Source organism: Accipiter gentilis, chromosome W (genome assembly GCF_929443795.1).
Source record: "Accipiter gentilis chromosome W, bAccGen1.1, whole genome shotgun sequence".
Lineage (NCBI taxonomy): Eukaryota > Metazoa > Chordata > Aves > Accipitriformes > Accipitridae > Astur > Astur gentilis.
Window position 1 is genome coordinate 14,582,369 of NC_064918.1, and position 26,615 is coordinate 14,608,983.

Consider the following 26,615-nt stretch of genomic DNA (forward strand, 5'->3'; position numbering starts at 1 on the left):
TAATACGTTAGTGTGGTTAAAAGCAGCTTAATTACTAAGTTGTAGAGATCAATATATTTTAACAACCAACAGGTTTGATTAACAAATTGATTATGCAAAGTTTATTACAGGCACCATCTCCAAAAAGGATAGAGCCCCCTCGGACTTCTGGGTTCCCTGCGGAGGCAGGGCCCTGGCACCAGCCCAGGCTTTCAGATCCCAGCAACTGCAGCGGAGAGAGGAGTAACAGCACCATCTCCTGCCAGTCCCTGGGAGCTGAGACAGGCCTGATACTGCCCAGCACCGCACCTCCTGGCTCCCAGGACCCTGGGCAGGATGATGCCAGCTGCCAGCAGGACCCCTGCTGAGCCTGGAGGTGGCCAGATCCAGCACCGTTCCCCATGGCAGGGGCTCAGCACGCTCCACGGACTCTCCCATGGATCCAAGCAGGTGGGATGAACAATTTTATTACTGACATCTCTTTTTGGGTGGCAAATTAAGAAGTAGCCCGTGTATGGGGCTGCCAGTTGGCGGGACAGGGACAGTCCGGGTTGTGGGAGGAGGGACATGCTACAAGCCTGGTGGCTGGGGACACACACGTTAATTTGGCAGCAGCGCAGAGGCGAAAGCCCTCCACCAAGCAGCGAGCCCACCTGGGTCTGGCCACAGGGCTGCGAGCGGGGTCTGCAGCCAGGCTCAGCCAGGGAACCACGGCACTCCCTCGGTGACCAGGACTCTGCACCAGGAGCTGAGCAGGGTGGCCATCCCTAGGGGGTCTCACAGCCAGGGGAAGTGTTTCAAGGGGCGAGATCCCGTCCTGAGCTACTACAGAGGTTCAGGCACCTGCAGACAATAGGTATGTGCATAGACCAGAGGCCACACAGAACAGGCTCTCAGTTAAAGTGACAGGTGGTAGCTTTCCCCGTTGGGGGGGGACTGCAGGGAGGGGGACCGTGGGGAAAGGGACCCTCTTCCAGCCCCAGCTATCCCCTCGGGCAGATGACACGCAGGGGACCAGGAGGGACCTCCAGCACAGAGGCTGGGCATCCCCTCACTGCTGGGGGGTCCCAGCGCAGATCCCGCCCTGTGCCAGGGGGACACTGTGTGCTGCCAACCCATGTCAGTGGGGATGGAGCCATGGGAGATGCTGCCAGCTGGACACAGTGCCCTGTGCTGCCTGCAGACCTGGCAGCCTGCCAGGGAACCTCTTGGCCGACCTTTACAGTGGGTGCTCTGGCCCAGCTCACCTTGTGCACCCTGCCCCAAGGGGCATGGCGCAGCCTGGCTTCTGCTAGCATCCTCCTCCTGATGTCTCGGGAGCTGCAGAAATTTCGCAGAGCCCAGGGACAGCCAACCCCAGCCCCTCTCCTGCTGCACACCAGGGGCACACAGAGGTGTTCGTACCCCACAAGGCGACTCCAGCCCTGGGGAATGGAAAAGCAGGACATGGCTCTGCTTGAAAGGGGGGACGGGCAGGTAGTAAAGAGAACTGGTGGTCTGCATTGCGGTGACTGCCACGGTCCCTCTGTCCTGATACCCAGCTGGCCCATGGGGAAGGACAGAGCAATTGGGGGGAGGCATAGGGGGTCTCCTGCTGCCTCTGATAGAGCCTGGGGAGGAGGAGGAGGAAAGGGGAGGAAGGCTGGGAGGAGAGGAGCCAGCTGTGCCCAGCAGGGCACCCCAGTGAGCCGGGCTCAGCAGCCCAAGGTGCTGAAGAAGGCATTGGCTTCCAGGAGCAGGCTCTTGGCGTAGACGCGCAGGGTGTAAAAGAGGGTGACAAAGTCCTGAGCGCTGAAGAGGGTGTCAGCCAGGGCGAAGGCAAGCATGGAGGGGATGAAGCCCCGGCCGTACTCCACCATCCAGGTGCCTGCGCTCCACTGCACCGACGTGGCCTCTCCTGCCTGGTGCACGATGGTGTCCCCTGCCAACACACACAACCAGCACAGCTCCCAGCAGCTGCCCCATATCGTTCCCAAAGAGATGGGTGGGACCAGGACCTGCAGGGCTGAGCACCCCGGGCTGCGCACCCCAACCCCTCCCCAGTCTTGCTTACTTTTCTCTTACTGGCACCCACTGAGATGCTGGGATGTGCCCCAGGGGACACAAACTGCCCCATCCTGAGCTCTTGGCTTCTGCCAGCTGGAAGAAAGAGGCTCTGCAACAGTGGAGGACCAGCCCACAGAGCAATCATGTCCCAGGACATGGACACAGCCTGTAGGGCGCCATGGCTGCTGCGCTTACCTGGATAGTAGATCTCACTTCTGGTGGTCCCTTCCTTCCACTGCTGGAAGGTCCCTGAGATGACGGTGTTGGAGATATCTGCCCAGTACCGACCTGAGGGAGGACAGGCAGCACCGGCTTAGAGCATCCCTGCCAGGGACAGCTCAGGAGCCCAGGTCTGAGCCACAGAGCAGCCCTCTGGGGGGGGAAGGATGCCAGCCCCAGGGCCTCAACACACCAAGGAGTGTGGCTGGGTCTGGTACCCAGGCTGCCTGTGTGACCAGCCACATCCCAACAGCCTGGGCTGCTCAGTGTCCTTAAGCTCCATTGTTTCCAGCATGTTTGGCATTTGCTCCCTGATGAAGCACTGGGAAATGTGATGCCTGCCACCACCGGCCAGCTGGATGCAGAGAGTCCTGGCCATGTGGCACGGCATGGCACAGCATGTGCCGGGACCTGCAGGCATTGCGGAACACCGCGGGGGCTGGTCCTCATGTGGAGGGTGTTTTCCAGCATCGTGCTTCCCATCCAGAAGTGGAGCAGCGGGCTCCCTGCCCCAGGCACACCACGGCCAGGGCAGCTGGACCTGAACAAGCAGGGTGGAAAGAGCTCAGAGAAACCCCTTACCTGCCAGCCCTGTCTCCTGCTTACCTGAGTGGCCCCCGGTGTGAACGGCTGTCCCAAAGAGCAGCACATACTCGGTGAGTGAGGCATGCAGGAGGCACATGGAGCCCATCCACCTGCCTGCGTTCACAAACACCCACTGCAGGTCTTCATCTGGCAGGATGTGCCCTGGGTGCTTCTTCCGTAGCTCCACGATGATCTTGGAGAAAGCCAGCTCGTGGTCCAGCCCTGTAGCACCCGGGGTCACCATGAGTCCTTGGCACGAAGCAAGCCCTGCTCCCCCCCCCCTTGAATCCCCTCCCCAGCCACAGGGTCACAGCACATCCTTTGAGGGGTCTCCCTAGGGGAAATGTCTCCTTTCAACAGCCTTCCATCCCCATGGCTGCAGACCCAGCCCCGCTGCCTCCCTGGATGCTGATGGAAGATGTGCAGCACCAAGCACTCCAGCCCTACAGCCTATCCCAGGTGCTGGGCTATATGGGGGACCCAAGCAAGGTGACAGTGACCCACCCTGCCCTGGTGACATGCAGCCCCTCCGCTGTGACCACACACCTTGCACCCTACAGGGCCAGCCCTCCCCTCCAACCCTAGTTGGGGGGTTGGTTCTGCCCCTGACCCACTTAGGGCTTGGTTCCTTGACCTGGACCAGCCCCAGCACAGAGGGAGCTGCCTTAACCCCGGGTTCAGCCCCAACAGGGTTGGGTGATCCGGCTGCCCCAGACCCCATTCCTCCTTCATCCCAGTCCCATTACCCTACCCCAATCCCCCATCCCAGTTCCCTGGTACTGATCCCTTCCCAATACTGGTCCTGCTGCCCCAGTCGCAGCCCCCCGGCCCCTCCCTGACCCCAGTCCCATTCCCCCCGTGATTCCAGCCCCCCTGTATCAGGACCTCCTCGATCCCGCATCCCCGCTATAGGTCCCTTCCCCAGCCCAGGCCGCTGCCCCCCCCTCCTCGTCCCCATCCCTCCTCGGTCCTGTTCCCCCCGCAGGCCCCGTCCCCACGGGCGGCGCGTACCCGCGTGGTGCCGGGCGAGCTGAGCGATCTCGGCGGGCGTGAACTCGTACCGCTTGGAGGTCAGCCAGCCCCGCAGCCCCTGCAGCACCAGCGCCAGCACGCCCAGCGCCAGTCCGGCCCGCAGCGCCTGCCGCAGAGCCCGCCGCCCCGCCGCCCCCATGCCGCCCGCCGCCGCTCTGCCCCGCCGGCACCGGGACGGGGAGCGGGACCGCCCCCGCCGCGGCCAAGCCGCGGGCGGCCCTGCTCCAGCAGGGCGGGGCGGAGCGGAGCGGCGGCGGCGGCTCTAAGGAGCCGGTCCCGCAGGGCGATGTTGATGCTGTCGCCGGGGCTTTCGGGACAGCCGCAGCATGGAGCCGCTGGTGGGGGAGGAGGAAGTGGGGGGCGGCTGCTTCCGCGCCAGCGGTACGGCCGGGGCTGCCTCCCTCCGGACCCCCGGCAGAGCCCAGCCCAGCCGCAACCCGGGAAGCGGGGGCTGCGGGGACCCTTCCTGCCCGGGGGTGTGTGTGTGTGGCAGCGGGAAACCCCCCCCAGACTGGGACAGGGAGGAAGGGGTGAAGCTGGGGGGGGGGGGGGGGTCTGGGGGCGTAAAATAGAGTGTAGACCCTCTTGCAGGGTTATCCGAGGAGGGGGCATGGTGGGTGGGGGGTGCCCGGCCCGCGGAGGTCTGCCTCCCGCGTCCCTCCCTCCCTGATGCCCCGCTCCTCTCTCCCCACAGAGCAGCACCAGCATGCTCGTTACAACCCGCTGCGGGATGGCTGGGTGCTGGTGTTGGCCCACTGGGTGAAGCACCCCTGGCAGGGGCAGCTGGAGAAGCTGCCCCCGAGGACGTGGCCCTCTGGGACCCCAACAACCCCCTCTGCCCTGGGGCCACCCGGGCCAATGGCAAGGTACCGCCGGGGACTCAGGCATCCAGGCTCTCCCTGCCGCCCTGTCCCCCCTGACCCCATCTCTTGCCCTGGCAGGTGAACCCTCAGTACGAGGGCACCTTTGTCTTCCCAAATGACTTCCCTGTGCTGCAGCCTGATGTTCCTAGTAACTTCGGGGGGAAGAGCAGGCTGCTGGGGACCCCCAGGCTCAGGTCTTGGGGGGGGGCTGTAGGGTAGGTTACATGGGCATGGGTGCTGCCCTGGTCCCCTCTCCCTCCCTGCTCTGTCCTTCACCAGGTGACAGTGATCACCCCTTGTTTCAAGCAGCAGCAGCCTGGGGCATGTGGTGAATACCTCCATGGCTCTAGGGGGTCCGGGCTGTGATGACAGCTGGGACCCGTGGGATGAAGCAGGACTGAGCCCACACCCCTCCTTGCGATGCCTGTTCTGTGCATGCCTGCTCTGTTTTGGGGGATTTCGGGGGTCTCATCCCTGTTCAGCTTCCCCTGTCCCTCTGTGATGCAGCAGGGCCACATGGGGCCCTGAGGACACCCTGCAGCCCTGGCCACCTACGTGTGTCTCCTCTGCAGCAAGGTGATGTGCTTCCACCCCCGGTTGGACCTGACGCTGCCCCTTGTGTTCCCAGCAGAGATCTGGGCTGCCATCAACACGTGGGCAGAGCTGTTGGCCAAGCTGGGTGCCTCCTACCCCTGGGTGCAGGTCTGGGGCTGGTGGGGGCTGCCCTTCTCTCCCTGCCCCAGGGGGCTCAGGCAGAGGTGGGAGGCTGGGGCTGGGGGCTCTGGCAGCACCAGGAGTTGGGACCCTCCCAGCCACATGTGGGTCCCCCATCCCCACCTTATACTCCACTTAGCCTTTCCAGGCGGGTGCAAGGCTCCACTTTCCTGGTGCACTGGGGACACCGTGGCAACCTGGGACTGGGACCTGCTGGCTAAACCTCTTCCTCCACAGATCTTCGAGAACAAGGGAGTGATGATGGGCTGCTCCAACCCATACCCCCACTGCCAGGTGAGGCTGTCCCACCTGTGACCTGGCTTAACTGCGAGTCCCTGTGGGTGACCCTACAACAAACTCAGGCGGAAGATGTGAACAGGAATCACCCCCCTGGTCCCAAAGCTTTCTGCAGCAAGGATCCCTCCATACTTGTCCTGTCACCTCCCCTCCTGGGGTCCATCCCTTGCGGCTGCTATATGTCGACCTCTCTGCCTGGTGGCAGCATGGACCTGCAGATGGGCAGCATGGCTGGGGCACCCCTGCAAATGGGGGGTACCGGCACCCCACATGGGGTGGCATGGCTGTATCCTCCCAGCTTGGCAGGGTTTAGGTGTGTGTGTGGGCTGTGGCATGAGCCCAGAGCGCCCAAGGGATGGTGAGGCACTGCAGAGGGATGTGTTGGCATCTCTGGGCTGGGTGATGGGGCAGGGTGGCATGGGGGGGGTGGGGGGGGGTGTTAAGTAGGTAACCTGGCCCTGCACCCTGATGTCCCTCCCAGGTATGCACCAGCAGCTTCATCCTAAATGAGGTGCACCTGGAGGACCAGACCCAGCAGCAGCACCTGAGCCAGCACAGCATGCCCATGCTGCTGGAGTATGCTGAGCAGGAGGCTTGCTGGAAGGTGAGTACGTGGCTGTCATCTCTTCCCTGGGAGCTGGATGTATGCTGGGGTGGGCCCCCCAGCCCCCAAAAGCAGAGCCCCTGGGGTGTCGGGGCTGCGTGTGTCTCCATTGAGCACAGTGTCCCGCAGGAGTGGCTGGTGGTGGAGAATGTGGACTGGCTGTGCCATACTGGGCCACCTGGCCCTTCCAGATCCTGCTGCTGCCCTGCCGCCACATCTGCCGCCTCCAGGACCTTTGCGAGGGCAAGAGGGACAGCGAGTGGCTCCACACCCTGCCAGCCCCTGTCCCATGTCCTTTGGGCTCAGCCTTCGTTAGGAGGCAGCTCTGCAGCAGCCTCGCTGGTGCCAGAGGGTCCATGTCCCCCTGGGGTTCAGGGCTGCTTGGGTTTGGCTTGGGGGGGGGATGGGCACCTCTGTTATGCTAGGGCAGGAGCTGTGTGTCCAGGTGCAGGCTGTACTGGTGGGGGGACTGTCACCCTTTCTGAGGTGATGAAGCATGTGGTGCCCCATATTTTTGGGGTGCTGGCTGATTAGGAATGGGGGCTCCTCCTGCTGTGTTGCTCAGGTTGTCTGCATGGATGGGGGGGGACTGGCCAGTGCATCCCTCCTGCCTGTCACTGATGTCCACCCAGGGAGAGGTGCTGAGGGTGACCTCCCCCCCAGCCAGGTACGCTGCCTGCCCTCAGTGGGGGCTGACCAGCTCAGGGTGCAGCTCCCTGGCACTCTCCTGCAGGCCTGGCCTCCACCATGCAGAGGCTGTTCAAGTGCGACAAGGCACACTACAAGCAGAGGGCCAAGGAGATGTCGTGACAGGAGCAGTGGAGCCAGCTTTGGGTGAGGCCAGGGAGAGGAGTCAGCTGGGGGTGGTTACAGCTGAGGCCAGGGAACTCATGTCACTTGTGAGCCCTCAGGTCTCCCAGCTTCTCCTGAGCCTTGTCATGGCTGGTCCTGGCTTGGGGACTGTTTTTGCCTGTTCGGGTACCCCAGTCCTAATCCTGCTGCATTACCATGCACTCTGTCTCCTTCCCCATCCCAGGCTGCATCTTCCTGCCTCTGCAGCATGCTCCTACAACCACTAAAGGGCTCACCCTCCTCCCAGTCCAGTCTTACTGGTGGGGAGTGCTGCCTGCCCCGTGGAGGGGCACAGCCCTCCTGGCCAATAAAACCTGGAAGCAAAGTGCCTCTGCCTGTGCCCTGGTGACTCACAGCTTTGGGTGGGAGGTTTGGGGGCTCTGGTGGGGACCCCTAGCTGCTGGGGGGGGGGGGGGGGGAATAACACTGAGGGCTGCGGGGGATGTGCCAGCAGCCCCATGCCACTTGCTGCTGGCCCTGTCTCTGCGTTGCCTCTTCTTCCTCCCTGGGGGGAGCTCTGCGCCTGTCTCTGAGCGCTGCAGGCTCGGGGAGGAGCTGGAAGCAGGGAGGAGTTCTTGCTGTCCAAGGTTTAGTCAGCTCCTGGGAGAGGGCTGAGGCCTGGCAAACTCGCTGCATGGAGGCTGCTGGCAGGAATGCCCGGCCCTGGAGCTGCTCCTCTTCCTCGTCTCTGCCTGGGGCTGCAGCCCTCGTCCTACGTGCTGCGGGTACCGGGGCTGCTGGGATGCAGTGAGGGGCTGGTTCATTGCTAGCCCAGGGGCTGCCAGGGGGTCTAGCTTGGCTCACTGTGCTGAAGTGTCCCCCCCCGCCCAGTATCCACCCCATGGCATGGGGCAGCAGCAGCCCCATCCCTAGGCTGGGATGGGGGGATGCTGCAACCAGCTCTGTGCTCTGCCCCACCATAGCCCCTTCCCCCAGGGAAGCCCCAGGGCCATGCAGGGGTAGGTCCCAGATAGCGATGCTCCACAGCTGATGTGGGGGGATGCCCAGCGCCATCTGCCATCACATCTTCGCACAAATATTTTTTATTTGTCACTGAAGAGCCATTCTCATAACTCCTTAACGAGGCCCCTATCCTCCTTGTCAAGTCCATGAGTGGTCTCCTGGGGGCTAGAAGTATTTTGTGAGATGGGAAATGCTCTCCTCCTACCTACAAGACCATAATTTGTGGGGAGGGCCATGTCCCCCCGCCCCATCTGTGCATCACTCCCCCATCCCCACTCGTGGGCAAGGGTGGGGGCTGGCCAGTGTGAGGCTCAGGACCAGGCTGGTTGTGGCCATCCTGGGTGCTGGTCCCATCCTCCTCCCCGATCACCACATCCCAGAGCTCGTGAGCCATCCCACCCCCTGGCTTCAGGGCTCCCAAGGTGCCCAAGCGTTTTGGGGAGGAGGCGGTGGATTTTGGGGTGACCCTTGAGCTTGGAGCCATTGTTGCATGCAGCATCCCCCCTGCATGGCACAGGGGGTGCCCAGCTCAGAGTCTGGCCTCTTGCAAACCAATTTCTTCCTTCCTGGGACAGCCAACACCTGGCCAGGCTTTGCGACCATCCCTATCGCAGCCCCCATCCCTTCTCATCACAGTAAGTGCCTTCGTGCCAACCTCCCATCTGCCTGGCTCTTCCCCAGGGCCCTGGAAAAGCGGCAAAGAATTGGCTTAAATGTGAGAATCCAGATTGGGGTGATTAGCCACTGAACCAGTTGTAACAAAGCAGTAAGTCAAGCAGTATTAAACTTTACAGTTGCCGTCTTTAAAAATGACTCTTGCTCTAATAAATCAGAGCAAGTGAGATTGTAAATATTGAGGCAGGATCCATATTGCTTAATTAAACAGCATCTATATGAACAGCCTGTTTATTGTGTTGTGATTTAGGATGGAGGCTGGGGAGGCAGCATGTGCCGAGGAGCGTGGGTGCATGTGCCAGGATGCCCTCCCTGGCAGGTAGCAGCCTGCTGGAGTTTAGCTGCTACTAAAATAGCTCAGAGATGGCCTGAGATTTTTTTAAATTTTTAATAAAAAATATTCCCCCCCCCCCCCCCCCCCCGAAAGCATCTCCTGAAAAACTCAGGGGGGAAGTCAGTAGCAGGTGGAGGAGGAGTGGGGGGTGCAGCTAGCTATGAGAGCTGGACCCTGGCTGTGCTGAGCCCCCGTCTTCCCCATGACAAATCCACCTCTGTTGGGAACTGGCTTGCTGAAAAAGGACATGGGCCTATGGAAAAGTTGTGCGAGCAGAGTTCTGTGTGAAAGAATGTCAGTTTGAGCAGCAAGATTAGGCCTTGGCCGAAAATAGCTGGCTTTGCTGATATCAGGAGAAAACCAACAGCTGCTCTTGCTGTTATCAGGAGAAAGACAGGGACGGTGTGACCTTGGCATAACTTCATAAGTAACTTTTGAAGAAGTTCCCATGAGAAAGTTACGGAACACGCATAGCTGCAAATCACAAGTGGGTATGTTTTAGTAATGAATAAACATTAGCAATGTACCAATCATATTAGGACTAGTAGGCATAATTATTGCAAACTGTATAAATATGAGCTATCTGTGCAAATAAAGTTGAATCACTTCTATCACTCATATTGGGTCGACTTATGTGCATTCCTCCGCCGCTCCAACACACCTCCACTCCCCCCCAATTGTTTTTAGCTTGCTTGATGGGGTGGGAAGGACCGTGAGGGAGAGATGAGCCTTCCCTGTGGTGTGGGGAGGTGTCGGGCTGGTGAGGACGGGGCTGCTGGGGATGCATTGCAATTTGTAGAAACCATCACTGCTGTGCCCCGAAGCCTTTTATATTTTGGTAGTTACAGTGATTTATGGGGAGGAGGTTAAAAACATCTACCTGGGTGCAGGATGGCAGAGTGGAGGGGCTGTGGGGCACCTGGCCGTTGCTCCTGACCTGGAAGCATCAAAGGGAAACTGAGGTCTGTTGGGATGCCCTGTAGGGATGTGCCTTGATGCCATTTCACTTCTGCAGGGGAGCTGCTGGAGATTGTCCCGAGAAAAGTGTCCTTGGGATGGGGGTCACCCTTGTCCTGAGCCCCTGTCCCTCAGCATCAGGGCAAATACATCCTCCACAATCCCCATGCTGAGCTGTTCCAGGAGGGTGAGTGGAGCAGGTGATGGGGGGAGTGAGGGGAGCTGAGCTGAAGCTCAAGCACAGAGTTATGCATTAAAAATGCATCAAGGTCCCAGGGAGGCATGTACTCCCTCTGTGGCGCATTTATAGAGCCATGAGGGATTAGGAAAGGGCTGTGGTGCTTCTGCAATGGGTTGGCACGTTCTGTGCTCTGCAAGGAGCAAGGGATTAGCCCAGTGGGGTATGTGGAGATGTAGAGACACTCAAGGGGGGATGGCCAGGAATGTAGTCTCATTTCCATCTGTCGTGGTTTAACTCCAGCCAGCAACTAAGTACCACGCAGCCGCTCACTCACTTCCCCCATCCAGTGGGATGGGGGAGGGAATCGGGAAAAAAGGTAAAACTTCTGGGTTGAGATAAGAACGGTTTAATAGAGCAGAAAAGAAGAAACTATAATGATAATGATAACACTAATAAAATGACAACAGTAGTAATAAAAGGATTGGAATGTACAAATGATGCACAGGGCAATAGCTCACCACCCGCTGACCGACACCCCGCCAGTCCCCGAGCAGCGATTCCCTGCCCCCCCCCCCCCCACTTCCCAGTTCCTAAACTAGATGGGACGTCACATGGTATGGAATACACCGTTGGCCAGTTTGGGTCAGGTGCCTTGGTTGTGTCCTGTGCCAACTTCTTGTGCCCTGGCTGGCCATGAGAAGCTGAAAAAATCCTTGGCTATAGTCTAAACAATACTGAGCAACAACTGAAAACATCAGTGTTATCAACATTCTTCGCATGCTGAACTCAAAACATAGCACTGTACCAGCTACTAGGAAGACAGTTAGCTCTATCCCAGCTGAAACCAGGACACCATCCTGTTTTCTGATGCTGCTGAAACAAATGGGTCAGGCTACCAAGGGACATGGTTTCCCCAGAGCTGCTAGGACTTTGGCTCGACCAAGGGTATTGGGTCTGGCTGAGATGGAGTTAATACTCCTGTCGTAGTTCCAGCTCAGCCGGTAACAAAGGACCACGCAGCCGCTCGCTCACTCCTCCCCCGAAAACAGAGACCACCCCCCGGCCCGATCCCCATTTATATACTGAGCATGATGGCACATGGTATGGAATAGCTCCTTGGCTAGTCCAGGTCAGCTGCCCCGCCTCCCAGGTTCCTGTAAAAATTAACTCTATCCCAGCTGAACACAGGACATTATCCACCCCTTATTCTATACCATCTACATCATGCCCAGATCTTACTTTTTTTTTTCCAATCAACCACTACTACTTTCCTTGTCATATATATAAGTATATGGACTCCACCCCCCGACCTCGCACACACACACACGGTGTTCTTTTAGCCTATGGGCTATCCCTCTAATGTGTCCATCGATTTTGGGGCTCTATCTGTTGTAACAGTTCTTCAGGATAAGAGAGAGATGGTGTGAGATGTTGGGTTGTTGTACGCTGCCTCTGGAACTTGTGGCTAGTACATTTGGTGCAACCCACTACCTTGGTCTGCTGGTCGAAGATGTTGATCTTGAGGAAATTGCTGGGTGCCAGTTCAAGTTCTATCGCTGTTGTACTTGGCTCAGTTTCAAAAGTCCATCCTGTAGTCATTTGGATAATTCTCACAATAATACCCTTGATATGGCATATAGACACTATAGATACAATGACATGCATTGGCAGGTTATTTAGCATATTTAAATATCATACAGCCCAATTCACTGGCTATTCTCTCCCAAAATCAAATCTCCCTGAGGTACACATCGAACCTCCCCATCCTTCTGCATCACCCACCAGGTGTACCCAGGTCCTTGAGCAAAAACAACCCCTTGAATGGGTTTGCCTCTGCTTGAGGGAGGACTAACCCAGACTGTCTTTCCTAACATACTCCTCATGCGCACTACAGGGACTTTATCCCCTTCTACAGTATGTGGAACTCTTGGTTGTGTGTGACCAGCCCGACTGGCGGATCCTCTAGTATTAACTAACCAGGTGGCTTTTGTTAAATGTGTATCCCAATGCTTGAAAGTTCCACCCCCCATCGCTCTCAATGTAGTTTTCAGCAGTCCATTGTATCGCTCCATTTTTTCCGGAGGCCGGTGTGTGATAAGGGATGTGATACACCCACTCAATGCCATGTTCTTTGGCCCAGGTGTCTACGAGGTTGTTTCGGAAGTGAGTCCCGTTGTCCGACTCGATTCTTTCTGGGGTGCCGTGTTGCCATAAAATTTTCTCTTCAAGGCCCAGGATAGTGTTCTGGGCAGTGGCATGGGACACAGGGTATGTTTCCAGCCATCCAGTGGTTGCTTCCACCATTGTAAGCACATGGCACTTGCCTTGGCGTGTTCGTGGGAGTGTGATATAGTCAATCTGCCAGGCCTCCCACTGTTTATATTTCAGCCATCGCCCTCCATGCGACAGGGGTTTTTGCCGCTTGGCTTGCTTAATTGCAGCACGTTTCACATTCATGGATGACCTGTGCGATAGTGTCCATGGTCAAGTCCACCCCTCGATCGCGAGCCCATCTATATGTAGCATCTCTTCCCTGATGGCCTGAGGTATCGTGGGCCCACTGAGCCATAAATAGCTCACCCTTATGTTGCCAGTCCAGGTCCACCTGAGACACTTCAATCTTGGCGGCCTGTGTAGACATTCGTCTGATCACCCCGTGGGACTCGGCACAGGGTCCACCATACCCTGGGCCACAGAGCACTGACACCAATATGAGGATGCTGCAAATGGCGTTTATTCAACTGCGTCACGCCCTTATATACTGTCTGTCGGTCATCCCGCCTCCTTTAACCCTTCTCTTTCCGTACATCGCGAGATCTTCCGAGCGCCAATCCCTACAGGCCTGATCCGCCTGCTGGTTGTTTTGATGTTCTTCAGTGGCTCGACTCTTGGGTACATGAGCATCTATGTGACGTACTTTTACCACTAGCTTCTCTATCCGAACAGCGATATCTTGCCACAGTGTGGCAGCCCAGATGGGTTTACCTCTGCGCTGCCAAATGCCCTTCTTCCATTGCTGTAGCCACCCCCATAGGGCATTTGCCACCATCCATGAGTCAGTATAGAGATAGAGCACTGGCCACTTTTCTCTTTCAGCAATGTCTAACGCTAGCTGGATGGCTTTCACCTCTGCAAACGGACTCGATTCACCTTCTCCTTCAGCAGTTTCTGCGACTAGTCGTGTAGGACTCCATACAGCAGCCTTCCACCTTCGATGTTTTCCCACAACGCGACAGGACCCATCAGTGAACAGGGCATATTGCCTCTCATTTTCTGGCAGTTTATTATACAGTGGGGCTTCTTCAGCCCGTGTCATCTCTTCCTCTGGCGACATTCCAAAATCTTTGCCTTTTGGCCAGTCCGTGATCACTTCTAACATTCCTGGGCGGCTGAGGTTTCCTATGCGAGCTCGCTGTGTGATCAGTGCGATCCACTTACTCCACGTGGCATCAGTCGCGTGATGCGTAGAGGAAACTTTCCCTTTGAACATCCAGCCCAGCACTGGCAGTCGGGGTGCTAAGAGGAGCTGTGTTTCAGTACCAACCACTTCTGAGGCGGCTTGAACTCCTTCATATGCTGCCAAGATCTCTTTTTCAGTTGGAGTATAGCGAGTCTCAGATCCTCGATATCCCCGACTCCAAAACTCCAGAGGTCGGCTACGGGTCTCCCCAGGTGCTTTCTGCCAAAGGCTCCAGGTAGGGTCATTCTCCCCAGCTGCAGTGTAGAGCATATTTTTAATATCTTGTCCTGTCTGGACTGGCCCAAGAGCTACTGCGTGAACAATCTCTTGCTTAATCTGTTTAAAGGCTTGTCGTTGCTCAGGCCCCCATTTAAAATTGTTCTTCTTTCGAGTAACTTGGTAGAGAGGGCTTACAATTTGACTGTAATTTGGAATATGCATTCTCCAAAAACCCACGACACCTAAGAAAGCCTGTGTTTCCTTTTTATTAGTCAGTGAGGACATAGCTGCTATTTTGTTGATGACGTCCACAGGGATCTGACGACGCTCATCTTGCCATTTTACTCCTAAGAACTGGATCTCCTGCGCAGGTCCCTTGACCTTACTTTCTTTTATGGCAAAACCAGCCTTCAAAAGGATTTGGATTATTTTCTTCCCTTTCTCAAAAACTTCTTCTGCCGTGTTGCCCCATATGATGATGTCCTCAATATATTGCAGGTGCTCTGGAGCTTCACCTTTTTCTAGTGCAGCCTGGATCAGTCCATGGCAAATGGTGGGGCTGTGTTTCCACCCCTGGGGCAGTCGATTCCAGGTGTACTGGACGCCCCTCCAAGTGAAAGCAAACTGAGGCCTGCACTCCGCTGCCAAAGGAATGGAGAACAATGCATTAGCAATGTCAGTTGTGGCATACCACTTAGCTGCCTTTGATTCCAGTTCATATTGAAGCTCTAACATATCTGGCACAGCAGCGCTCAGCGGTGGCGTGACTTCATTCAGCCCACGATAATCTACTGTTCGTCGCCATTCCTCATTAGATTTCTGCACGGGCCATATGGGACTATGAAAGGGTGAGTGACTCTTGCTGATCGCTCCTTGGCTCTCCAATTGGCAAATCATCTTATGGATGTGGATCAGGGAGTCTCGGTTGGTGTGATATTGTCACCAGTGCACCGTCGTGGTAGCAATTGGCACCTGTTGTTCTTCAACCTTCAGCAACCCCACAACCGAAGGATCTTGGGAGAGACCCGGCAGGGTAGACAGCTGTTCAATCTCCTCCGTCTCCAATGCAGCTACACTAAAGGCCCACCGGTACCCCTTTTGGGTCCTTGAAATACCCCCTCCTGAGATAATCTATCCCAAGGATGCACGGGGCCTCTGGGCCAGTCGCAATGGGGTGTTTATGCCACTCATTCCCGGTTAGACTCATTTCAGCTTCCAATACGGTTAGCTCTTGGGATCCCCCTGTCACACCAGGGATATAGATGGGTTCTGCCCCTTTATAACTTGATGGCATTAGGGTACATTGTGCACCAGTGTCCACTAGAGCCTTATGTTCCTGTGGGTCTGATGTGCCAGGCCATCGAATCCACACTGTCCAGTAGACTCGGTTGTCCCTCTCCTCCACCTGGCTGGAGGCAGGGCCCCTCTAATCCTGGTTAGAATATCCCTTACTCACTTTCTGCACACGTGAATCAGAAGTCCCTTCAAGGGGATCAGAAATGAGATCAGCCCATCTACTGCGTCTGGGGGACTGCTCACAGGAAACTGGAGCAGCAGTTTTCCAAGAAGAATTCTCTTTCCTGGTTGCTTGTTCTCGCAACTCCTGTACCCATGCATCCAAGACTGAGGTAGGTTTTCCATCCCACTTCCTCATGTCCTCTCCATGGTCACGCAGGTAAAACCACAGGTTAGCCCGTCGTGTGTACTTTCTCTCTCCTCTCTCTTGGGCAGAGGAACGCTTAACCCAATAACTGCGATGCGGGCCTGTAGAGGTGAGGAGGAGGACAGATCCACTTTGAATTGCTGGAACTCTTGGGACAACTCCTCTACAGCTGAGACACAGGCCCGTAGGGAGGAAGAGAGACTTCCTTCGTATTGCCGGAGTTGGACAGCCAATTCATCCACCGTTTGTCCATAGCCTTCTCTCCAGGACAGCACTGCCAATGAGTTGGCATAGGTTGGTGGTGCACTTCCTAGAAACTTCTGCCACATGGGTTGTGTGCATTGGACCTCATCTGGATCTGTGGGTGACTGCGCATTTTCTGGATCATTGTAAATCACCTCCAGCACGGCCAATTCTCTCAGGTACTGGATACCTCTCTCCATGGTGGTCCACTTGCCTTGGTGACATGTAACTTCATCCCTGAAGGGGTATCTTTCCTTTACACCTCACAGAAGTCGCCTCCAGAGGCTGAGGACTTGTGTTTTTCTCCCAATCGCCTTGTCGATGCCCCCTTCCCTAGACAGACATCCCAACTGCTTAGCTTCTTTACCCTCTAATCCCACACTACTAGCCCCGCTATCCCAGCATCGGAGCAGCCAGGTAACAATGTGCTCACCTGGGTGGCGGCTAAAATCTTTTCGCATGTCATGCAACTCACTCAGGGATAGGGATCGGGTAATTATTTCAGGTTCTGGCTCTTCCTCCTGTTCTCGCGATGACCCTGGTTCATCTTCATCTCTCACTAAGCGAACTGATTTCTTTGTGTGTTTCTTTTTCTGTACAGGGGTGACTGATACTGGCACAGGTTGGTTCTCTGGTTTAGCTGCAGTGTCTGTCACCGGGGTAGGGGTAGTCACGGTACCTGTTGTCGTGGTAGGGGCAGCCACGGTGCTTGTTGTCGGGGTAGGGGCAGCCAAGGTGTCTGTTGTCAGGGTTTGGGTAGCCACGGTGCATGTTGTCCTGTTTTCCATCTTTTCCCCCTTTTCCCCCTGAGGCTGCTGCCTAGTATCAAGCAGTGTTTGGTAGATACTGGCCAGGGCCCAGCACAGTGCAGCGAGTTGTACGTCTTTGGAATAGCCACAGCATTTGTCTTTCAAATATTCTACCACTTCATGAGGGTTCTGTAGTTGTTTGGGAGTGAACTTCCAAGCCACTGGAGGTGAGAAGTTCTCTAGATACCTGCCCATATCCTCCCACATGCCGTGCCACCCATGAGTATCCAGCTTTGGGGCAGATCTCTGGGTGGTCCTCTTAAAGAGCCTTTTTGTAGCCCTAAACAAGACCTGAAAAATATTCAGGAAGCATAGCACTAACAGCACACTGGCTTGCGCATCCCAAGGATATTAAAAATTCTCGAAAGCTGTTGTAATGAGTCGGAAGGAGGAAAGGGAGGCGAACGGACAGGGGGAAGTATCCCCCCCTAACTTCCCCATGGATGGGGTGTAATTACCAATAAAATCCGACAGAAGGTGCCCAAAGTATGGAAACGATATCACTGCCTCATACAGATACCAGCTTAACCTCATGACCAGTGATGTAATCATTTCACAAGTCGACATTGCCCAGTACAGCAAAATGATAATCCCAATCACTCTCCCAGAGATGAGATATGCAACTACAGGCAATACATAGAGCATATAAGAGCTTACAAAACGCCACCATGTAAACAAATGAAACAACATTGTGACTAACATCTATTTATCCAAGAAATGCGTTTGACAAATTTGTTTCAACACGCTCTGGCCAGATCTGTCGTTATCTCAACCCTTCGTGCCCCATGTTGGGCGCCAAAAAGGACTGTCGTGGTTCCAGCCCAGCCGGTAACAAAGGACCACGCAGCCGCTCGCTCACTCCTCCCCCGAAAACAGAGACCACCCCCCGGCCGCTCCCCATTTATATACTGAGCATGATGTCACATGGTATGGAATAGCTCCTTGGCTAGTCCAGGTCAGCTGCCCCAGCTATGCCCCCACCTCCCAGGTTCCTGTAAAAATTAACTCTATCCCAGCTGAACCCAGGACAACTCCCCATAGCAGCCCTCATAGCACTGTGCTCTGCATCAGTAGCTAGAAAGGTGTTGATAGCACACCAGTGTTTTGGCTACTGCTGAGCAGTGCTGGCACAGCATCAAGGCTGTCTCTCCAACATTTTTGCCCTCCCCTCAATGGCAGGCTGGGGCAGGGCAAGATCTTGGGACGGGACATAACCACGACAGCTGACCTAAACTAACCAAACAGATATTCCATACCATATGACGTCAGCTCAGATATAAAAGCTAAGTGAAGGGAGACGGAAGGGGGGCATTTTTGTCTTCCAGAGCAACCACTACGCGTACTGAAGCCCTGCTTCCTGGGAAGTGGCCAGACATCGCCTGCTGATGGGAAGTAGAGAGTAACATCATTTGTTTTTTCTTTGCTTTCGCGCGCGACCTTTGCTATCATTTTATTAAACTGTCCTTATCTTGACCCACGAGCCTTTTGTTATATTTTCTCTCCCCCGTCCAGCTGAGGAGGGAGAGTGATAGAGCGGCTTTGGTGGGCACCTGGCATCCAACCAGGGTCATCCCACCACACCAAGACAAACCAATGTGCTCGCCCAGGCTGTAGCAGTGCCTGTCTCCATTGTTGCCCATCCTACATGTTTGGGACACCCAGAGCATTGTCCGGGATGTAAGTCCTGAGATGCTGCCCCAGTGCATGGAGACCCTTTGGAACTAGCACTCAATGATGGAGGGTAACTGCTGGAGGCACATTCATCACCTTTGATTATGTGTCCATGGCCTAAGCAGCTGCCAAAGGCTGCAGAGCTGCAAACCTGATGCAGATCCTGAGTCCCAAATCCCGCCCACCCCTCTTCCTCTCCTACCTGCCTTCCAGCGCAGGTGAGACAATAAATAACGAGCAAAGGAAGTTAATCTGTGACCAAAGTGTTTTAATCAGAACAAAAGGTATTAGTGCGGGCCTGCTGGCTCCTGCCAAACTGCAGTTTTATTGTCCCTCCTGGTACTGGGTTTATGGCTGTCATTTCATTCCAGTTTTACTGTTGGTTTTGCCCTTATTGTTGAGTTTCTCCTTGCCTGCTGCTGCCTGTGACTGAATGGGGCTTTTAGGGATGTAATAAGGAAGAAATTATTAAAGTTTTAGGGAGGAAAAAGGGGAGGAAGGGAGAGAGGGAGAGAGAGGGAGGAAGGAAGGATGGATGAAAAGAAGGAAGAAAGGGAGGGAGGAGGGAAGGAGGGAAGGGAAGGCCAAATCCCTTCCATTTCTATCTAAAATACACCATCAGGTGCTTAACACAAAAACAATTAAAAATTTTAAGCAGATGCTAGATACCCTCATGCCTTGCAGCAGGCAGCTCCATGCTGCGGGGAGATCTGCTATGCCAGGAGAATGAAAAACAAAATCCAAACCTCTTTTATATCTTGGCTTAGACGGACACACAGGAGCATGTGAGCAACCTCTGAGGCAGCAAAAGCACTCAGCTTGTTCTGGGCCGCCTGGAGCGTCGCCCTCGGGCTCGGAAGCTGCCTTGGCAGGGACTTTCCAAGGGGCTGAGACCAGTGGGGAGCAATTTCGGAGGTGACTTGCCCATGCCTCAGCCAGCTGGTGTTTTTTCCTCTGCTGATGGTCACCGAGACCTCCCTGTAAGGGATTTTCAGAGCCCTCAAGGACCATGTGTTGTGGGAGGGCTTCCAGTTCCAGGTGGACACAACAGGGTGTCTGGATGCTGCCCACCAGCTATCAACACCTTTCTATCTACTGATGCAGAGCGCAGCGCTATGAGGGCTGCTGTGGGGAGAATTAACTCCATCTCAGCCAGACCCAATACAGTAAGGCAGGATCACACCAGAGCAGAGGCAGAGTGTCCTTCTCCAGCCTGATTGAGACTGCATTGCCAGGACTGGGATTTGGGAGACATGCTGATGTGAGACCCTCCCAGGAAGAGCACAGTGGATTGCATGCAGCAGATGGAGGGCTGCCCCATTGCAAACCCAAATCCTCCTGCCTTGGAGGATCCCAAGCAGTAACTGGAAGCAGCTGTCATTGAAGGTTTTCACTAAGGCCTCGCAAGTAGGCTGCCCTCCTTCCTCAGAGTTACATGGAGTGTGATAAAGGCACAAGAGATGCTAAAGAGCTGATAAGGAGGAATTGGAGAGTGCCATGCCAGAGATCTGGGCTGCCCCTGTTTCACCTCCCCTCCCTTGCTACCTCCCAGCGCCGGGCCCAGCTCACCAGCACTCCTGGAACACCAATTTCACCATGCCACCCCAAGCATCCTTTCCAGACCACTGGAAAAATCCCAAAATCAGGTTCCCTCCCTCCCTCCACACTGCCTGTGTCCCCTCTGCTTCTGCCCTTTCCCTTGGGAACAGCCAGGCACTTTGGACAGAAATGCTTTTTTATCCAGAAAATGCCAGTTCATCAAAACACTTCCTAAGAAAAGGTCACTTCAGAGGAATTTCTCTTTCCAAAAACCTTCTGGGGAAAAAGACAGATATTCAATGGTTTAACTATCCTGTTTCAACAGCTTTAAATGAAAAATAAATCTTCACACACACACACACACAGAGGTGCCAAACTACTTTTCATTTGGAAATGGAAGATCGTTATCATCTTCAAAAAAAAATAGAAAAGGATGAAATCAAAAGAAAATCTCTGGAAAATGTTCAAGTGAAACACTCAGCTGAGTCCAATGCAGCAAGCAGGAGCCAGGTTCATGCTCTGCCAGGTTCCCCAGGGTGGCTTTCATCCCAGCTCGGGGCAAGACAGGACTCCTGAATCTTGACAAGCATCCTGGGACAGTGGAGCCAATTCCCACACCTTGTCCCAGCTTTGCATCCCCCAAGAAAGGGACATGGCCAAACATCTTTCAACCCATGTGCTTGCCAGGAGCAGAGACCCCACAACTTGTGACATGTCAGAGCAGCAGAGCTTTGTTGGCCAAAGGTGGTGATGGGGCTGGGGGAGCCCTGGGGAAATGAGTCTTACCAGGGGCATGGAGCAGCACCGATGCCAGGGTAGGAAGCAGGTAGCTGGTATTTCTACTCCAGCTTCCCTGCATGTGCTCACAGCCCTCCAACATCATCCCCAGCTGTTACAGTTTAGGCTGCATGGGGAGCAGGAATGCCAGCAATCAGGCATCCAGAAGGGAATCCAGGCCCTGTTCAATACTGAAAGAGAAAGGGCTTTGAAAGGAGTATGCTATTTTCCCATTTCATCCTTTGCCAAGAAAACGGAGGATGGGTGAAGGGGTGGGGGGAACAGTGGAAAAAAAAGTCTTGGCTGGGCCCTCTCTGCCTTTTATCTTATGGGCAGCCTGCCAAGACAGGGTCTTCCCCCCACTGATCCCAGTGGCAGATCAAATGAATGGAGAGAAGAGTTATAACCCCCCATCGTGGCCCTCTCCCCACAAGGAAAAAGAAAGGAGGAAAGAGCAAATGGTCCCATGATGCCAACAGCTCCCCCCTAGCTGGGGGGCACCCGCTCAGTACCCATGGGGGCCAGGAGATATCCCCCCAACTGGTGAAGGGGACCTCAGAGAGATCTGGATGTGACTGGCGGGGTGGCCCGTGTCCCTGTGGAGGGGACATCACTGCTCCATGGCCTTGAACCAAGGGGGAAGGTCACCGGTGACCATGGCAAGCATCTCCCTGGGGTCCCACTGTGCCCATTCCTTCATCATGCCAGACCCTTCAGAGCTGACTTTGAGCAAATAGCTTAATTAAATGCCTTTATTCCAAGGACTCCCTTTGTGTGTTTGTGTATTTGTGGATTAGCAGTTAATACAGTAAGAGGCTTTATTGTAACTAAACTGATTTCTTCTCCTTTTTTTTTCTTCCTTCCTTCTGTATTTTTTTCCCCTTCCCACTCACCAGACTGTCCTCCCTTGTCACAGGGTTTCCTGTGGGGACTGTCACCTTCACTACCTGATGGTGCTGGTGTGATGGGGAAGCAATCACAGCAAGCACCTAGCTGGGGAGATCTGGGGGACTAATGTTGCTGAAGGTATCTTTTTTCAGGAAGGACAGGTAAGTAAGTGAGCATTGGCTTGACTATTGTATGGGGAGAAGAGATCCCTGATGCATATGGGATGTTCACCTTAGCAGGCTGTCGTGGTTTAACCCCAGCCAGCAACTAAGCACCACACAGCCGCTCACTCACTGCCCCCCCTGCCCAGTGGGATGGGGAGAAAATCGGGAAAAGAAGTAAAACTCGTGGGTAGAGATAAGAATGGTTTAATAGAACAGAAAAAAAGAAACTAATAATGATAATACTAATAAAATGACAGCAGTTATAATAAAAGGATTGGAATATACAAATGATGCACAGTGCAATTGCTCACCACCTGCCGATCAATGCCCAGTTAATCCCCGAGCGGTGATTCCCCCCACCCCCTCCCCCCAGTTTCTATACTAGATGGGACATCACATGGTATGGAATACCCCTTTGGCCAGTTTGGGTCAGCTGCCCTGGCTGTGTCCTGTGCCAACTTCTTGTGCCCCTCCAGCTTTCTTGCTGGCTGGGCATAAGAAGCTGAAAAATCCTTGACTTTAGACTAAACACTACTTAGCAACAACTGAAAACATCAGTGTGTTATGAACATTCTTCCCATACTGAACTCAAAACATAGCACTGTACCAGCTACTAGGAAGACAATTAACTATCCCAGCTGAAACCAGGACACTGGCACAGTGGGCACAGGTGGAGTGCAGAGCTCCAGCCATCCCCATCCAAGGACACCCCATTTCCCAAGGCAACAAAGCCACAGGTCCCCAGAGGGAAACCCCAGCTCCAGCCTCACCTTCAGACCCCTGAGGATTGCTTGGCAGGATCTGTGCAATCCCACTGTCTTTCTCTTTCCAGTGTAATTCAACTTCCCTATATTATTATTGTTACCAGCCCATTGCCCCCGTGCTCTACATGCTTAACTCAAAAGGTATGACTGCAACAGATCCATGAGGAATGAAGGCCAAGGAAGATCAGACTGCTAGCCCATCACTCAGCATTCCTAGATCACTCTGAAAGCTCACAGTGTCCACATCTTCTTGCTGTGATTAGCTAAAAAAAAATAAAATAGCTAGGCTGGTAAATGCAGGCGTTACCCAAGCTGGGACCTGGGCATTACTCTGGGCTTCCCAGGATGAGCACAGACCTGTGCTACACTTTCCTTCCTTTTTCTTCTTTATGCCTTCCTTCTTTACTGCCTGCCTGCCTTCTCCTTCCTTCCTTCCTTCTCTCTTTCCTCCCTTCCCTCCCTCTTGTCCCGTGCCCCATGCCCCTGCCACGGGTATGCAGAACCACCCTCTCCCCTTCCCATCCCTGGGCAGTGGCAACTGAAGCCATACTTAAACTTGTCTGGGAAGAATGTGAATCAAAAGGCTGTTAGAAAAGAAAAGAAATGAGGGTACCCGTGTGTCATGGTTTTAGCCCAGCCGGTAACAAAGGACCACGCAGCCGCTCGCTCACTCCTCCGCCCCCCTCCGGTGGGATAGGGAGGAGATGGAGGAGAGAAAAGAAAAAAAACCCAACAACCTGGAACCTCGAGGGCTGAGATAAAGACAGTTTACTGGGACAACACAAAAAAAAAGTTACAACAACAACAACGGTACTAATGAAAGAGTACACAAAACGAGTGATGCACAGTGCAACTGCTCACCACCCGGAACCTGACGCTCCACCACTTCCCCCACCGAAAACAGAGACCGCTCCCCATTTATATACTGAGCATGATGGCACATGGTATGGAATAGCTCCTTGGCTAGTTCAGGTCAGCTGCCCCAGCTATGCCCCCCACCTCCCAGGTTCCTGTAAAAATTAACTCTATCCCAGCTGAACCCAGGATTACGCGAGCCAGAAAAATGCAAAGCCAGCTTCCAGCTGCCCATAAAATAGATGCTAATTCCTTTCCCATTGATAGGGTTTGGCTGAGCACAAAAAGGCTGGGAAGAGGATTTTTACAGAAGTTATTTATAGCCTGGATGAATAGCGGCATGTCTGTCAGTGGGTTTCTGCCTCTCGGCACGTGCTGAGGTTGGGCTGAACAAGGGGTGCCAGCCTTGGCAGGTGCCACCACACTGGGTTTGGGATGGCACCGGCAAACCTGGATACAGCCCTGGGCCCTGGCCAGCCCTTCCTGCAGGGATGGGAGTGCCTTCCTGCAGGGATGGGAGTGGTGTCAAAAGAGGAGAAATGAGGAGAAAAAAGGATGGGAAGGAGCAGCAATGGGCAGCTGCTCACCTCCCCAGCAGCTTCACCTTGGCCAATGTCACCATGCACCTGAGTAGGGACAAGCAAAGGGCTGGCCCAGCCCAAGAGCCACTGAGTCAGGACCACTTCTGGGATATCTGTTGTCCCCATCCCCAGCACCACCGCATCTTTGCTCCTGGCCTGGCCACTCTTCCTCTCTTCCCAGGTTTGATGGAGGCATCTGAGAAGCCTTTCCCCCCATTTGCACTGGGAGCTGGTGCAAAGATTCATCTCTGTGAACAAAATAAGTTTACAATCATCACCAAACTCTAAGCAAAGATCAAAAGTTGGCACTTCAAGAAGCACATTCATTAAATAAAGGGGAGGGGAAAAAAAGCTGGGGGAAGATTACCTTGCTGAATGTTGTGGTTTAAGCCCAGCTGGCAACAAAGCACCACAAGGCCACTTGCTCGCTTCTCCCTCACCCCGTGTGTAGAAGAGGAGAAAATATAAAGAAAAGCTCGTGGGTCAACACAAGGACAGGGAAGGATCACTCACCAGATATGGTCATGGGCAAAAGACAGACTCAACTTGGGGAAAACAAAATCAATTTAATTTACTACCAATCAAATCTAAACAAGGATAATGAGAAGTAAAACCAAATCACCTTTCCCCCACTCCTCCCTCCATTCCAGGCTCAACTCTACTCCCAGTTTCCTCTACCTCCTCCCCCCAGTGGCACAGTGGGAGGGGGAATGGGGGTTGGGGTCAGCTCGCCACAGTTGTCTCTGCTGCTCCTTCCTTCTCAGGGGGAGGACTCCTCACACTCTTCCCCTGCTCCAGCGTAGGGTCCCTCCCATGGGAGACAGTCCTTCACGAACTGCTCCAGTGTGGGTCCTTTCCGTGGGCTACAGTCCTTCAGGCACAGGCTGCTCCAGTGTGGGCTTTCCCATGGAGTCATGGTCATCTTCAGGGGCATCCACCTGCTCCAGCGTGGGCTCCTCCCCAGACTGCAGGTGGGCATCTGCTCCCCCACTCACCTCCATGGGCTGCAGGGGAACACACTGCCGTCTCACCACGGGCTGCAGGGGCATCACCTCCTCCTCCTCCTTCTTCATTGATCTTGGTGTATGCATAGGTGTTTCTCTCGCATTCCATTCTTTTCCCCTGTTGCAGGTTCCCCTTCTTAAATCTGTTCACCCAGAGGTGCCACCACCGTCACTGATTGGGTCAGCCTGGGCCACAGGCAGATCTGACTTGGAGCCAGGGAAGCTTCTAGCAGCTTCTCACAGGAGCCACCCCTGTAGCCCCCCTCCCCCGCTACCAAATCCTGCCACACAAACCCAAAACACTGAATTAATCAGGCTTCACTGTAATGTTCAGCCTCAGATTTTATTTACTGTGATAAGCTGATTAATATGGGTGTCTATGGCAGAGGGCTTTTAGCAGCAGGCACCATTAGTGTAATGAGGAAGGGTGTCCTGTGTTCAGCTGGGATAGAGTTAATTTTTACAGGAACCTGGGAGGTGGGGGCATAGCCGGGGCAGCTGACCTGGACTAGCCAAGGAGCTATTCCATACCATGTGACATCATGCTCAGTATATAAATGGGGAGTGGGCCGGGGGGTGGTCTCTGTTTTCGGTGGGGGAAGTGGCGGAGCGTCGGGTCCCGGGTGGTGAGCAGTTGCACTGTGCATCACTCTTTTTGTATACTCTTTCATTAGTGCCGTTGTTGTTTTTGTAATTTCTTTGTGTTTGTCCCAGTAAACTGCCTTTTTCTCAACCCTTGAGGTTCCAGTTTCTTTTTCCTTTTGTCTCCTCCGTCTCCTCCCCATCCCACCGGAGGGGGGCGGAGGAGTGAGCGAGCGGCTGCGTGGTCCTTTGTTACCGGCTGGGCTAAGACCACGACAAAGGGCTAATAGAGTTTTATTGGAAGTTTTGTTCCGACATCACAGCCTTTTAAAACAGCTGTCTCAATAGGCATTATTATTCTGATTAACATTTAGAAAGCACAAATCATAGTGACGCCCTTGGTGTCCTGAAGGTTTTATCATAATCATTCCAAGTCCCTGATGCATTGTCTAGTCCTTTAGACCCTGGCAGAGACTGGGGGTCATTTCTTTTCTCCTGTGCCAATGTATTGGCTACTCTTGAGGGGTTCTGCTGTGCTGTGATGGAGCAGGGTCCTGCTGTTACCAAAACACGGCAGAAGCAGCTGGAATTGGCCAGTTGCTTTTCAAGCCTCTCTGATCCCCAGGGGGATGTGAAAACTGGGTGGAAATGGTTAAAAAGCAAGCTAGCAACCTGTGCACCCATCCTGGCTTTGCTCTCACCCTGTTTCTCACCCATGTGAGAATTATTTTTTTAATTTTTGAAAATGAATTTAATTTAATTTAATTTTTTTTATTGTGTGAATTAAATATCGTACCAGCAGTTTGGGTGCACAAACCCAGCAGTTTGCTAGGCAGCACTGTTTCAGGGCAGGAGTCAGCCCCAGGGCTGGAAAAGGTTTTCTGTTGAGAATTGGCTTGATGAAAAAGGACATGGGTCTATAGAAAAGTTGTGCGAGCAGAGTTCTGTGTGAGAGAATGTCAGCATGGGCAGCAAGACCAGGGCTTGGCCGAAGACTGCTGGCCTTGCTGATAGCAGGAGAAAAACAGCAGCTGGTCTTGCCGTTATCAGGAGAAAGACAGGGACGGTGTGACCTTGGCATAACTTCATAAGTAA

General features: G+C 54.3%; 2 protein-coding genes across 11 annotated transcripts; one reads left to right on the forward strand and one right to left on the reverse strand.

The window, feature by feature from the left end:
• Positions 1-315: 315 nt before the first annotated feature.
• On the forward strand, positions 316-6,861 carry LOC126035347 (uncharacterized). The gene is given in 7 exon segments (XM_049793879.1): positions 316-429; positions 2,713-2,900; positions 4,556-4,727; positions 5,676-5,732; positions 6,217-6,339; positions 6,469-6,496; positions 6,499-6,861. Coding segments are annotated over 7 exon segments (948 nt in total). The 3' UTR covers positions 6,765-6,861.
• On the reverse strand, positions 423-4,396 carry LOC126035300 (sigma non-opioid intracellular receptor 1-like). Of its 10 annotated transcripts, XM_049793763.1 has the most exons (6): positions 3,841-4,015; positions 2,851-3,051; positions 2,221-2,313; positions 1,831-1,900; positions 1,227-1,403; positions 423-822 (listed from the first exon to the last, which is right to left on the reverse strand). In XM_049793763.1, exons 1-5 carry the CDS (start codon positions 3,998-4,000, stop codon positions 1,271-1,273), a joined length of 657 nt encoding a protein of 218 aa, XP_049649720.1. In that variant the 5' UTR covers positions 4,001-4,015; the 3' UTR covers positions 423-822; positions 1,227-1,270. The 10 variants fall into 10 exon arrangements, with proteins under 10 accessions (XP_049649720.1, XP_049649713.1, XP_049649715.1 ...); XM_049793756.1 differs by having other exon boundaries at positions 1,227-2,118; XM_049793758.1 differs by having other exon boundaries at positions 423-1,403; positions 2,033-2,313.
• Positions 6,862-26,615: the final 19,754 nt, after the last annotated feature.

Coding starts and splice junctions, on each gene's coding strand:
- LOC126035300 (XM_049793754.1), bottom strand. CDS start 4,000: ATGGGGGCGGCGGGGCGGCGGGCTCTGCGGCAGGCGCTGCGGGCCGGA. Junction 3,052..3,840: donor GCTCGCCCGGCACCACGCGG/GTACGCGCCGCC, acceptor CGGGTGCTACAG/GGCTGGACCACGAGCTGGCT. Junction 2,314..2,850: donor TCACACCGGGGGCCACTCAG/GTAAGCAGGAGA, acceptor GTCCTCCCTCAG/GTCGGTACTGGGCAGATATC.